The sequence below is a fragment of the Bos javanicus genome, chromosome 16, assembly GCF_032452875.1.
Source record: "Bos javanicus breed banteng chromosome 16, ARS-OSU_banteng_1.0, whole genome shotgun sequence".
Classification (NCBI taxonomy): domain Eukaryota; kingdom Metazoa; phylum Chordata; class Mammalia; order Artiodactyla; family Bovidae; genus Bos; species Bos javanicus.
In genome coordinates this window covers 50,200,351-50,213,500 of record NC_083883.1, presented here as the reverse complement: position 1 = coordinate 50,213,500, position 13,150 = coordinate 50,200,351, and the positions used below count along the sequence as shown (strand labels likewise).

Below are 13,150 nucleotides of genomic sequence, written 5' to 3'. Positions count from 1 at the left end.
CCTGGGAAGCCCATCAGTGGCTCAGATAGATTCATCTATTTGACTAGTGTTTGCTGAGCATCTACTACACAAAGGAAACTATTATTACTACAGACATGTGGGATACCTTAGTGAACAATTTGAAGACTCTTGCTCTCACTGAGCTCAAATGCTAGCAGGCAGGGTGTGTGTGTGCATGCTAAATCACTTCAGTCGTGTCCAGCTCTTTGTGACCCTGTGGCCTGTAGCCCACCAGGCTCTTCTGTCCATGGGGTTCTCCAGGCAAGAATACTGGAGTGGGTTGCCATGTCCCCCTCCAGGGGATCTTCCTGACCCAGGGATCAAACGTGGGTCTCCTGCATTGCAAGCAGATTCTTTACTGCTGAGCCACTAGGGGAGCCATGCACAGGTGTTAAATGAAAGAAGGATGGATGCTTTGGAAATGGTTTATAGATTGTTAAGTACCAAATCTGCCTTATACTTAACATGGTTATTTAAGTCACTAAGTCGTGTTCAACTCTTTGTGACCCCATGGATTGTAGCCCGCCAGGCTCCTCTGTCTCTGGAACTCTCCAGGCAAGAATACTGGAGTGAGTTGCCATTTCCTCCTCCAGGGGATCGTCCCAACCCAGAGATCAAATCCACATCTGCTGCTTGGCAGGTGGATTCTTTACCATTGCGCCTGCCACCTGGAAAGCCCATACTTTCTAATGAATTTTATCAGCACCTACTGAGTGCCAGGGCGACAGCAGGGGGTCAGCTTGGGGACCTACCCTCGTCACTCTCAGCATGGCTGAACCCATAGGACCCTCAGGGACCCTGGAGGAACTGTCAGAGCCCACAAGTGGGAGAAACTCAAGAGCAGGTGGAGGTGAGCCGGGGGTGGGGGAGCACTGTGCCCACAGGGTCTGCAGTTGTCAGGTGGCCGCGTCTTCCAAGGCTGAAGGACGCTGTCCTTCTTCCTTGGACCCCCGCTGCCCCCCCTCACCCCGCCCAGATGCCTTCACAGGGCAAGGCAGCTCGGGCTCTGAAGACCTACATTTAAGTCCCAGCCCTGATACCCATCTGTTGGTTGGAAATGTGGGCTAAGCTCCCTGCCCTTCCCACTGTCAGAGTGCTGCCCCCGCACAATCACCTGGAGCTGAAGATGCACACGGCCCCGCAGCAGCTTGGGTCCAGGGCCACCATCTGAACAGAGAGGAGGAACCACCCCCACCAGGTTACCGACGGGGAGCCGCAGCTCAGAGACATTGACCAGGCCTTTGCCTTGGGGTGAAGCTGGGTGGACTCGCCCACATTCCTAACACCAAAGGCTGGGAGGATCCTTAGGGTGTCCAGTTCCAAGGGGGATCCTGGCCAAGTCTGGGAACGGGAGGATAGATTTGGGGAGCACAGTCTGCAGGGAAGGGCACCACATCCAGGCATCGTCTGTGGCATCCTGACGCCAGCCCCTTCCTCTCACTGGGACAGGCAGGGACACCCAGGCCCAGCCAGACTTCAACTCCACTGGCCGTGGCGGCCCCAGCCTCACTGTCCCAGAACGGGCTGACCCTGGAAATGGGACTTGGCTGTTTTCTGAGGGCTTGATTTCTGCAAGTTCAGCCCCTGGACCATCACCCTGGACCTAGGCTTGGCTGAGGCTGAGCCTCCTTCCCTCTGCCCCCAGAGGGGCTAGTGGAAACCTGAGTGACCACAGGTAGGACAGGGTGACCCAACTGACACCTTTGTCTGGCCTGCCAAACCACCCGCCCACATGCCGAGGTCACCAAAGGCGGGTCTGGAAGCCAGCCCTGCAAGCGAGGGCTCGCCTGCATCCCAGAGACCCTGCAGGGAGGGCTGGCTCAGCTCAAGGTCACGGGCAGGCAGGGTGGCTCCCGTCTTATCGCCCAGGCTGCAGGGCAGCGTTTCCTCAGCTTCACCCCAGCTGCTGATTAAGAGCTGCCCGTGCGCAGGCGAGCAGGCGTGGGAACCAGCACCCACCTCAAGTTGGCAGTGGTTCAGGAAGGGAGGCCACTTCCCTGGGAGCCCAGGGGAGAGCCGGCCTGAGCCCTCCTGCCTTGTCCCTCTGACCCTGCTCCTGCCAGCCTTCCACCCGACGCTGGCTGAGGGCTCGGGGCCCAGATCCCATGCCCCACCCGACCTCTCCCACCAGGACCCTTGCTGCAGGGAGGGAGTCACCTCAGCTCCGTGCTGAGCACTCAGGCTTCAAGTGCCCGAGGAAGGGGTATGCCCTCCAGGCCGGCTCCTCAGTGTCCTGTGCCTAGATCAGCACCCCCCCACATGGGGGAGGGGGGGATCCCAGAAGACAGGCGGGCAGACTCCCTCTACCCAGGGTCAGGCCCAGCTCCCAGAGCCCCCGCATGAAGGCACGCCTGGCACAAACTAGCCACAATGACTTTGGGACATTGTGTCCAGTCAACAGGAGTGAGAGGCTGAGGCACCCTGATGACAGCGAAGCCCACTGCCCCCTCCAGGCCCACCCTGGGCTGCAGGAGCCCTCAGAGCACACCTGGCGGGGGCAGCCTCCTTCCTTGCCCCCACCATGCCCACCTTTCCGAAGGCAGTCGGTGGGAAGGGGCCGTGCACCCAGAACCTTCCAGAAGCTGAACTTGGTCCCAGCTCCCCTGGGCACACGGAGCACTCTGGGCCCCTGGTGACAGACAGGGGCACCTCTGTGTCTCATCACTGGTGCTCCCCACCGCATCATGCCCCCGTGAGAGCATGCGTGTAGGTGTCTGGGCACCCACGGAAGTGTGAGTTCATGCACGTGACTGTGCACACACACGTGTGATCATGAGCATGGGCGCACACCTGAGTGAACAGATGTGATTGCCCATGTGAGTAGGTTACACACGTGTGAGTAAACCTAGGCACAACGTGTGCACACGTGTGTGTATGTGAGGCTGCATGGTGAGCTCCTCTGGGTGGGCTGCAGGCCCAAATGTGAGTGTGTGTGTAAATGTGTGCTGGGCACAGGGCCGGGCCAGTTCAGGTGTGATACATGGTTTGGAGAGACCTGGGGGGGTGGGGGTGGGGACACAGCAGGACAACACGCCCTGCCCCCAGTACCTTGGTCCACACCAGGGACAGGGGACCTGGGGCACCAGCTCTGTAAGTTCCCCCACCGGGCGTGGGGTGGGTGCAGGGCTGCCATGCTGCAGCCAGAGCGGGAAAGGACAAGTGAAGGCCAGAGACCGGAGGCTGAGGAAGCCCCCACCTCGGGGGTGGGGGCGTACTCAGAGCCGGCTTCCTGCAGCTCCTTCCCTACAGCCCCAACCAGCCAGGGACCACTGAGGAGGCCGGAGGGAAGACAGGCCTGCCTGGCAGTTCGAGAGCTGGACACAGGGGTGCCAAGCCACGCTTTGCCCTGTGGCCCTGGCTGAAGGAGCTGAGGCCACAGGCACAGATCCAGACCCAGGGCTGGGCTCCCGGGGCGGGGACAACAGCTCAGCCCTGCCCAGTTCCCACCACCTCGAACCTGTCCTTCCCTCTGCAGTGGGGCTCTTCCCTGGGCACCAATAAGGCCCAGACTCACATCACACAGGCCACCACCGCCCTGGACACAGAGGCCTCCTGGGCGCCCACTAAGTTAGCACCTCCCATCCGTGGGCCCTTTCTCGCCTCATTTTTCTCTGGAGCATCCCCACTCGCCGGCATGGAAACTTCCTTTCTTCCTTCCTCTCCCTCTGCACAGGATGCAAGTTCCAGGAGAACCGGGCCAGAAGCCGCCTCTGCTCGCGGCCCCTCCCACACCAAGAGCAGCGCCAGGCACCCTGTCAGCCTCTACAGATGCTTGTCGGGAATGGATCACTAGCATACTTCCCAGTACGTGCTTTAGGAACACTGTTGTATTACTTTGACTTTTGGCTTTTTTTTTTTTCTTCCTTTTTAAAGAAAGAATCCATTCGGAAAACACTACACAGCCTGTGTAAGCAAACTGCAGTGTACACTACTGTACTAAAGGCTCTGACAAGTCCTGCAAAGACAACCCACTTAACTGCTTGACGCAGAGCTTCCTGGACCACAGTATCCCTTTCCCAGAGCTCCTGGCACCCACAGAGCTGGTGCAGTCTCTGGCCCCTCCTCGGGCCCTGCTTCTCCATCCTCCAGCCTCTGATGGACTGAGCCCAGCCCACATGGAGAGAGCTCGAGACGGAGCCATGGGTGGTCTTCCTGGCATGGTCTTCTCGGCACCCATTCCATTTCAGGGTCTGCACACAGGGGTCTGAGGGGTTGAACTGCTCCAGGCCAGGCACCTCTTCTGGGCACCCAATAAGGGTGGCCAGGACCCAGGGTGACCATAGTGGACACATGGGGAGGGGCCAGCAAAATCTGTCATCTGATTGGGATGGGGGTGCAGTTCAGAGGCCACTGAAACAAGAGGACCTGCACCCCAGCAGCAGAGCCCATCTGCCCCCCACGGCACACATGCTTGGGGCCCACAGATTGGGGAAGGCCCTGGCCATCGGGCAGCCCCCTGCTGGCACTTTTCCTTTTCAGTCACCTCCAGGTCACACCTGCTGCCATGTGGGTCTTGGAGAAATCCCACCCAACATTAGAAGCTTCCTGCTGTCCTCCGGCATGAACACCATGAGGACCTGAGCTGGTCACACACATGGCCGAGTTTCCAGGTAATATCTGTGGCTGGTAGAGGGGGTAGGGCCAGCGGGAGTCAGCATCACAGGGCCCTGCCGCAACCTGCCCACTTCTCAGGGCCCCAGAACTGGAGAGAGCCTAGACTGGATACAAGGAAAGGTGCTGAGGAGGCTAGACTGGGGAGACGGTCGGGAAAGAATGGGGCAGATAGAGGGGGAGAAAGGGGGAGGGTGGGGGCAAAGACGGAGGAGTGGACCCCAGGGGCCCCTCTGCACGCAGGGAAGGCCCTTTGCCCCATCACTGGCCCCTCCACTCACAGGACCACGGAAGCGACACTGACCCCATCTGCAGGCCTGACGCCTGCTGACATGTGGCCAAGAGGGGACCGAAGGCAGCCACCTACTCTCACCTGACCCCCGAGGCAGGGCTTCCCCGGGGCTGGGGGCTGTGGCACCTGTAGGGACCCTGGGTCTCCCAACCCCAAGATGGGTGCCTGATTCGACTGTACACCTGCCCCAGGTCCCCCCATGAGAGTCCCGGGTCTGAAATGCACAAAGGACATGGGGAAGGCTCTGGCCCCATGATGCTGGGAAACCAGCCCTGAGCAGCTACAGGCAGAGGGACCCCAGGGGCTCAGCTACAGCGTGGGGCAGCTAAGAAAGGCCCTGGCCACCCACCTCTCTCCCTTCCTCCTCCTCCCCCCACAAACTCCTCCTGCTCTGGCTCCAGTCACTCCACACAACACCAGTGCCCATCTGGCTGGCCTGGTCTGCCCATCCTCACATATCAGGGTCACTTCAGCATCTGCCAGCAGCTGCTGGCCTCGCCACAGACCTGAGTCCCCCACGGGCCTGAGATCCCCCACAGACCTGAGGCCCGCATGGACATGTATTGTCCGTAACCCTAACCTAGTCCCCCTGAACTTTCAGTGCTCCAGATCAGCTGAGCATAAACCGAATGAATGAATGTATGAAAAAATGAATGAGTGTACCAATGAGCTGATGCTGGGGGCAGGATCCCAGCTCTCTCCCTGCTCCTTCACATGCTGGCCACCCAGATGCTGGGGGGACAAGTGAGTGTCCCAAGAGGTCAGATCACAGGGCTCTTCCCGGATAATTAAAGCAAACAGATACAAGCCAGGTACATAAATAAATAAATCCCACCCTAAAAATGAATTTTTAAAAATCAACCAAGAAAGCAAGAGCCTCAAGTTCAAGATACACGTGGGGGCCCTGTCCTGTGTCTGCCAGCTGACATGACAACCTGTACCTCCAGGGCCTGACCCAGACACCGCGATGCGTCCCACCTCCCTACCACCTCAGCCCTGGCCCCAGCCAGAGGCACAGCCCAGGCTGCCCTGGGAGGGTCCCCGCTGAGACCCCTCCCTGCACTGAGAAGTCCCAAAGGTGGGCCCCTTAGTCCTGGGCTGGTTCAGCAACCCCTGATCCCCAAGTGGTGTGGCTGCATCTTCCTCTTGCCACCCAGCCAGCCAGGGCAGGGCCACCTCGAGCATCCTGGCTGCGGGCACAGGCAGAACCACAGGCCGGGCCCGCCAGGCTGTGGCTGAGACTAGCAGCTCCTGGTGCCGTGGACCCAGCCCAATGCTGACACCCCGTTTCTGAACAGCCGGCACTGGACCATCTCCGCAGTGGGCCTCCAGGGGTCTGGATGGCCCTTGGGTCCTCCCACTCCCCCCACCCAATCCTGGGATGGTCACTCCAAGACACAGGTGACACTGAGGGTCACTGGGCTCCAGATCAGGAGTGCACAGTGGATGACAACTGCGGGACACTGCTGTGAAAACCTTCCCTGCCCCTTCCCCTGCCCCTACCGTGCCCAGAAGTCTTCACCCCAGGCCGGCCATGCGGTGATGCACCCACGTCCCTTCCCATAAACCCAGGGGACACAGACCTAGAGCCCACTTCCTCTTCCGCACAGATCACCATTGTGATCAGACAGCCACGGAGAGGAGGGCCGTCAGAGCTGGATGCTCCCCACGCTCCAGGGGCCGCTGGCCAGCACCACCTGCTCCTGCATCATCCCCCCAAGGCACGTCTGGTCCTCTCCCCCCGCCCCTTCCTGCAGAGAATTACTCATTTCCTCTCCTGGACAAACATCACCACATCCTCTACTTTCCCCCTTTCCTGCTGGAGTCCACAGAGCGCGTCTGTGGCCCCTGTTTATGGAATCGCCCCCCAGGGGCCAGAGGACAGGTAGGGACATGACCCGGGAAGTCCGGTTTCCACCCGTCACAGAGCGGCCCACCCGAGGTTAACCCCCACGCCGTGAGGAGCCACAAACCTGCCACCCTCCACGGTGCAGCCCAACCTCACCCTGTCTGGATGCCCCAGTGCTGTTTCAAGGGCTGCCCAACCTGTGGGCCAACCTCTCAGGAGGACGGCTGCCTTCTCCCACCCTGCCAGCTACAACGGTGGGCTCGCTTGTGCCCACACCTGCAGACCAGGAACCCTCCCCCAACATCCCCGGCAGCTGGACTCCAGCCCCATCCGTTCCATTTACAAAGCAGAGGTTCACAGCCGCCCACTAGGATCGGAACCCGATTCCTGCCCCACCTCTGGGACCCTCAGTGGGGTCCCTTTGGGGGTTGCAGGCTGCCTGTGGTCCTGTGCAGACACCTAGGGGCTGCCCCTCCCCCCGCATCCATCAGAACCCTTTTCTCTGAGGGAGGCAGGATTGACATTCTGTCCAGCAGAGAGGAGACTGAGGCCCAGGGTGCCCACGGTGGGGGGGGGGGGACAGGACGGAGTTCCTCGCCCAGGCCCTGGGCAGAGCAGCAGAAGGACCCAGAGAGCAGGGCGTGGGCGTGGGCACACGGGGCAGGTGGGCAAGGGGTTCACACTCTATAACACCAACCCCAAACCAAGCTCAGGGGCATCTGAGCCCACTGACACCCAGACATGGCCCTGGGGCCACCCTTGGCCCCCTCCCTGGCGCCACGCAGACGGCCCCCTGCCCTCCAGCTCTGCACCTCCACAAGTCCCAACTCTCTCTCTGCAGCCCCTGCAGCATCAGGCCAGAGAAGCATCACTGATCCTCCCCTTCCATCAGTTCGTGTGAGCAGTCTCGGGGGAGTAGAGTGGCTGAGCCAGTGGCTCTGAAGTCTCCCCCACAGCCATGAGATGCTCCATCGTGTGTGGCAGCGGGACAAACCCCCGGGAGACTGACTGAGGACATAGCCTCCATGGGGGGACTGGGCGCTGGGGGCACTCACGGGAGAGGCAGCCCTGGCTCCCTGGCTGTTGGCTCCACCCCGGGCAGCACCGGAACACCGTTTGGGCCTCTGTGGAGTACACCTGCCTGTAGCCTGTGTAGTAGACGGTTCTAGAAGAGAAGGGAGAGGGGAGTGTTACTGCCGAAGGACCAGGCTCCAGGCATTTCTATCTGGTGCTTCTGGCTCCCACCACACCTCATGTCCCAGGCCAACTCCCCCACTGTCCCCAGTTCACAGCCGAGCAGGTCAGGGCACAGAGGTGGGCGGAAGGTCAGCATTCCAGAGGCCGTGTCATATAAATGAGGGGCACTGAGGCGGGGGGGCACAGCCATCCTGGAACCAGCAGCAGGGCAACATGGCACCCCTTCCCTCTCACCCCCATGGTGGTCTGGCTCTGAGGAACCTCAGGACAGGCATCGTGTCCAGCACACAGCTCTCATCCTGAGGCCAGTCTGCAAGGGTCTGAGGGTTAGACTCAGGGCCCAGCCCAGGAGCAAGAGTGGCCCCTGGAATGACCAAGTGGGCTGAGGTGCCCAGTGCTGGCAAGCCGTGCCCCAGGCTCCCAGCCCACCAGTGCACCAAGGAGCCGGGTGGCAGGCTAGTCCTGGGATGTCCCTGGGGACGGGCCCCTTCCCCACTAAGGGCTAAGCCAGGGAGATAGGCTGATGAGGGTCAAGCATCTGTGGAAGCAGCAGGACCCGAGTGTGCTCAGCACACGGCACTGAGGTCAGAAGGGACAGGTGGGAGGGCTTCCTGGAGGAGGGTGCTCCAGAGGCCAGGGTTCCCTGAGTCCAAGGCTGGTTCCTGCTCCAATGGGACTGCTATGGCCTCACAAAGGCTGAGCAGAGAGGGGCATAGTCCTGCTTCCAGGAGTTGGAAGCAGGCAGCCAATCCAGCCAGCCTGGGGCCTGGCACAGGGAGTGGCCACAGGAAGGTGCTGCCCACATCAGAGAGAGACAAGCCCCACCCAAGGGGTAAGGGCCTCCCATCTGTCCCTACCCCAGATCCACAGGCTGCCCCCGGACACCTGCGCCTCCAGGTCCCCAGAAGCCCAGCCACTCAGGGCTACCTTCTGCCAGTCCAGCCCAACCTCTGCCCTGTATCGCCAGCCCCCACAGCGGGCAGGCTTGGGGGAGTAGTCCGAGAGGGTCCACCTCCCCCAGGCTGGGACTCCCCTGCAACCATGAACCCGGAGCAGAAGCTGGAGGGCGGGGTGGGGGTGCCCTGGTCCTACTCAGCCCATCAGACTGTCCCCCACCTGCAGTGCTCCTCCTTCCAGCCGCACCCCAACTCCTGCATCTCATCTGGAGACCTCTGTGTTTGTTGCTCCAGAGAGTGGGCTTTAACAACCCAAGCAAGGATCTGCCGCACCCCACCCACCTGCCCGGGGAGCCACCCCAACTCCCAGCTTCAGCCCCCAGCCCAGACGACAGAGTGGAGTAGCAGGAGAGCAAAGGGACAACCCAAGCCCACCCTGCGTGAGCGACCTCCAGGCACAGCACCCCGCCCTGCTGCCATCTGCAGGGCTGCTGCCCAGGGCCTGGCCTGGTTGGGTCCAGGGCCCTTGTGGCATCAAGAGGTGTGGGAGCTTAGGCTGCCAGCTCCAGAACAGGGAAACAACACCCCCCGCACCCCCTGGCTTGCTCTTCCTGGCCCTCAGGAGCTCCAGGAAGCTCCTGGTCGCCGAGGGGACCGGGACCCCTCAAACCAACCGCGCTTCCCGGAAGCGTGAGCACGTGCACATGACTGTGTACACGCATCTCAGGGGAGTCTGCAAAACGCCACTTTGGCAGGACATGAAACCACTTGCTTGGAGAGAGGCCTACCACGGCGCGGACAATGTCTGGCAAAGCAGACGGACCCTTCCGCCGTAAATATTTACCCGCTCCCTGGGCTACGTGCTGCTCCTCCCAGTGACCTGGCTGGTCGGCCACCCTCCCCGATGGCCCCTAAAGCCAGTGACCCTTGGAGACAGCGGGTCAGACTGCAGCCCCTGCTGCAGCTCACATGGGACACCTCATGTGGGACAGTCACATGGGCCCCCCCCACGGCCAGGAGCCAGTTTTCGCAAGGCCAGGGTGGACGGGGGACATGGCTACCAGGCTGATATCCACTCCTCACCTTGTGTGGCCTCTGAGAAGCCCAGGCCCCGGCACAGTGGGACAGGGGAGGGGCCTGGTGGGGGCTCATGTGTAAGCTTCATGCTCAAGCATCCTCTCCCTCCTCACCTGTTCCTTTGTGCCCCTGGGGGGCACACAGCCCAAGCTCCCTCAGCCTGGGGCAGTCTGTGTTGGGTTTGTTGGGGAAATGCTCACTGGGGGGACATAAGCAAGAACCCTCGTCCAGCCTCTCAGGCGTTGTCACAGCCTTGCCTGCTCTGGGTCAGGATGCAGACCTGTGCCACCCCACCCAGCCCCGCCAGGGCCATGCAGCAAGCCCACCAGCCCAGGAACCAGAGCAGACCCGTGCCACCCCACCCAGCCCCGCCAGGGCCATGCAGCAAGCCCACCAGCCCAGGAACCAGATACAGACGTCACTGTGGCTGCAGGGGAAACAGCAGCCACCACGGAGCTGTCACATGTGTGGCCTGGCCCGTGGCTGATCACATAAGAGTGGACCAAGGAGGGCTGGACGCTGGTCTGGCAGAGCGGGAGGGAGGGCTGGGAGCTCAACACGATAAAGCTGGAGCCTCTGTGGGGTCTTACAGGAGTGGGCCAGCCGCGGAAGCCTCCTTAACACTGGCCATAGCCTCCACAGCCACGAAAGGGCCAGCTGGATGACGCATTTGGGAAACCTTCCACAGCCGGCATGGAGGCCTCAGCCATGAGCATCGTGAGAGGGGACAAGACGTATTAACAAAGCAGGGAGCCCTCCAGAGTCAAAATGAGACTGGGACGCCCACATGCCCTCAGCACCGACCCCAGGAAACTCTATAGGACACTGACCGCCATGGGCACCGAGGTGGGAAGGTGTCTGTGCTCACCTGGAGTGAGACAGCCCAACAGAGGAACCTGTGCCCCTGCTCCAGCCCAGAGCCAGGCAGACGGGACAGCAGTCGCCATGGAGCCGGGGCCCACACTGCTCCCTCGGAACCTGGAGGTGGTCCTGCTGGGTTTCGGGGCGTAGGGTCCCAGGTACCGGGCTGAGCAGTGCAAGGAAAGGATCCAGAGCCCTGCCTGAGCCTTCCCAGGAAACTGGGACCCAGAACACAGACCCTCGACACAGGCTGCACATGGCCAGGCAGCACGGCTCCCCAGCAGATGGACGTTCCCCAGCAGTGCCCAGGTGCCCTGCCAGGAAGCTGAGGCACCAGTCACCTTGAAAACGCTGCACCCGCCCTGCCCAGGACAGCCTGGAGAAATGGCCAGTCACAGGAGCCTCTCTAGCAGGGCCACCCACCCACCCACCCTCCAACCCAGGGACCACAGGGCTTCTGGCTGCTTCCAAAGTAGCGCCCTTTCCCCAAAAGCTATGGGGGGGTGGGGATGCAGCTGATGTGACCTCATTCCTGTTTTACAAACACACCTACACCCACACACACGTGGGGCCAGGAAAGACAAAGAGATGCACATCTCTGAGGAAACGACAGGCTAACTTCCCCTTCGCCGGCAGGGCCCAGCCTCAGCCCTCCTGACCCTGGGGCCGGACCGTCCTGGTAGAGGGGCTGTCCTTGCCTCCACCTGCCCCGTCCTCCAGCTCAACTTCCACAACCCACACTCTCCAGACGCTGTGAAGGCCCCGGGAGGGAGATGAACCCCTCAGCCCCCAGCTGAGAACCACGGTGAGAACTGCACAGGTGTGATGGGACAGCAAACATTTAAAACAAAGGTCACGGCCCCTGCTCCCTGGGGCAGACCCAGCAGGTTCACATCCTGAAGACCTAACTGAGAGGCTGGACGGCACACCTCCTCGGCACACCCCCTCAGAAGAGGGAGGGACGGAAGGCCCTTCTCACCCCGCCCCACCCAGCTCTGCAATCAGGCAGATTCCAGAACCTGCCAGAAGAGGAGAGGCAGGCAAAGGCACTCCCTCCGCTTGATTTTGAAATAAAATCTTGAGCAATAGAGGTTTCACACGGGCTCAGGGGCAGGTAGCAGCCGCCGGCAGGCGGGACCTCAGCAGGCTGAGCGCCCCACTCTCACCCTCCTGCATGGATGGCCAGCACCTCTCCCTGCAGGGTCCCCTCCTCCTCCTCACAGGCCCCCTCACCACGGGGTCTGCCCCCACCCACCAGGCCCCAGGTGGCCGCTGAGCAGGGGTGTACAGTCTGGGAATAGCCTCCATGGTAGCCATACCCCAAGGCAGTGTCAGGGGCCTTGACCTCAGATGTGGGGCACTGCGGGGGGGCTGTGCCCTGAGACCAGGACAGCCCCGTCCCAGCCACACTGCCCCCTCCCTGCACTCCATGCAGCAGCGGGGGTGAGCTGAGTCCCCACCCCCACACGGGGCCTTGGGACCCCTGCACATACCTGCGCTCGTGGCTGACACACCAGGCCTGCCGCCCACAACCCGGCCTCCACACGGGCACTGTGCGGCTGAAGGCCCGCACACAGGGCTGGCGGCGGCCCACCAGAGTCAGCTCCTGCTCCGCACACACGTGGGGCCTGGGACAGAGACAGACAGTCAGCACCCCCATCACCAACTCCAACCCCCCTGCATGCTTGCTCTCGGGGGTCCAGCTGTCCAGACTTGAGGCCAGGCCCCGGGTGAGGGCACCCAGCCCAGTGCCCACCCCGGGCCTGCACAGGCCGGGCCTCAAGAGCACGGATATTCAGGAGAAAAAGGATGCACAGGGCCGCCTCTGAACCTCCACCTCAAACTTCAGTCACGTGGGCTGAGGGATGCTGACCAGCAGGATGACCACGACGAGGCGGCACGCAGCCCTTCAGCCACATCTGCTCTGGTCACTCTCCCGTCCGCTGCCCCCTGTCCCCGCCCCCTGAGGCCCCTGCGTGACTCTGGTCCCCTAGGCTGGCAGGCAGGCCGCCTGGCTACTGCGTGCTGAAAACCATTCAAGGGAGGAGGGGCGAGCCTGGAACGACTTTCTCCTCTGGGAAGTTTCCGGCACCTCAGAAGCACAAGCGGAGCTGGCTTTTCCATTTGGAAAGAAGGAGGAAATGGTGGGGGAGGGCGGAGGGGGAAACAAAGAGGCAGGTGGGAGGAGGCACAGAAAAGACTCCCAAGGTTGGGAGGTTGGGAGCAGGGCGGGCAGGAGTCCCTGCTCGGGCCCTCTGCTCCTGAAACGAACCCACTGCCCATCTGGGGGGCGGGAGGTGCTTCCTCAACTGCAAAGTGAGCAGAGCTTTGTAAGGGGCGGTGCTCATGCCAGCATGGGCCATCTGG

General features: G+C 61.8%; 1 protein-coding gene across 4 annotated transcripts in view; it reads right to left on the bottom strand.

The window, feature by feature from the left end:
- The window catches only part of MEGF6 (multiple EGF like domains 6), a 101,679-nt gene that overhangs the window by 85,145 nt on the left and 3,384 nt on the right, over positions 1-13,150 (bottom strand). For all 4 annotated transcript variants that reach the window (XM_061382965.1, XM_061382963.1, XM_061382966.1 and 1 more), the window contains exons 2-3: positions 12,277-12,411; positions 7,808-7,917 (exon numbers count right to left, since the gene is read on the bottom strand). In XM_061382965.1, the coding sequence (XP_061238949.1) occupies positions 7,808-7,917; positions 12,277-12,411 (245 nt within the window). The remainder of the gene's footprint in view (positions 1-7,807; positions 7,918-12,276; positions 12,412-13,150) is intronic.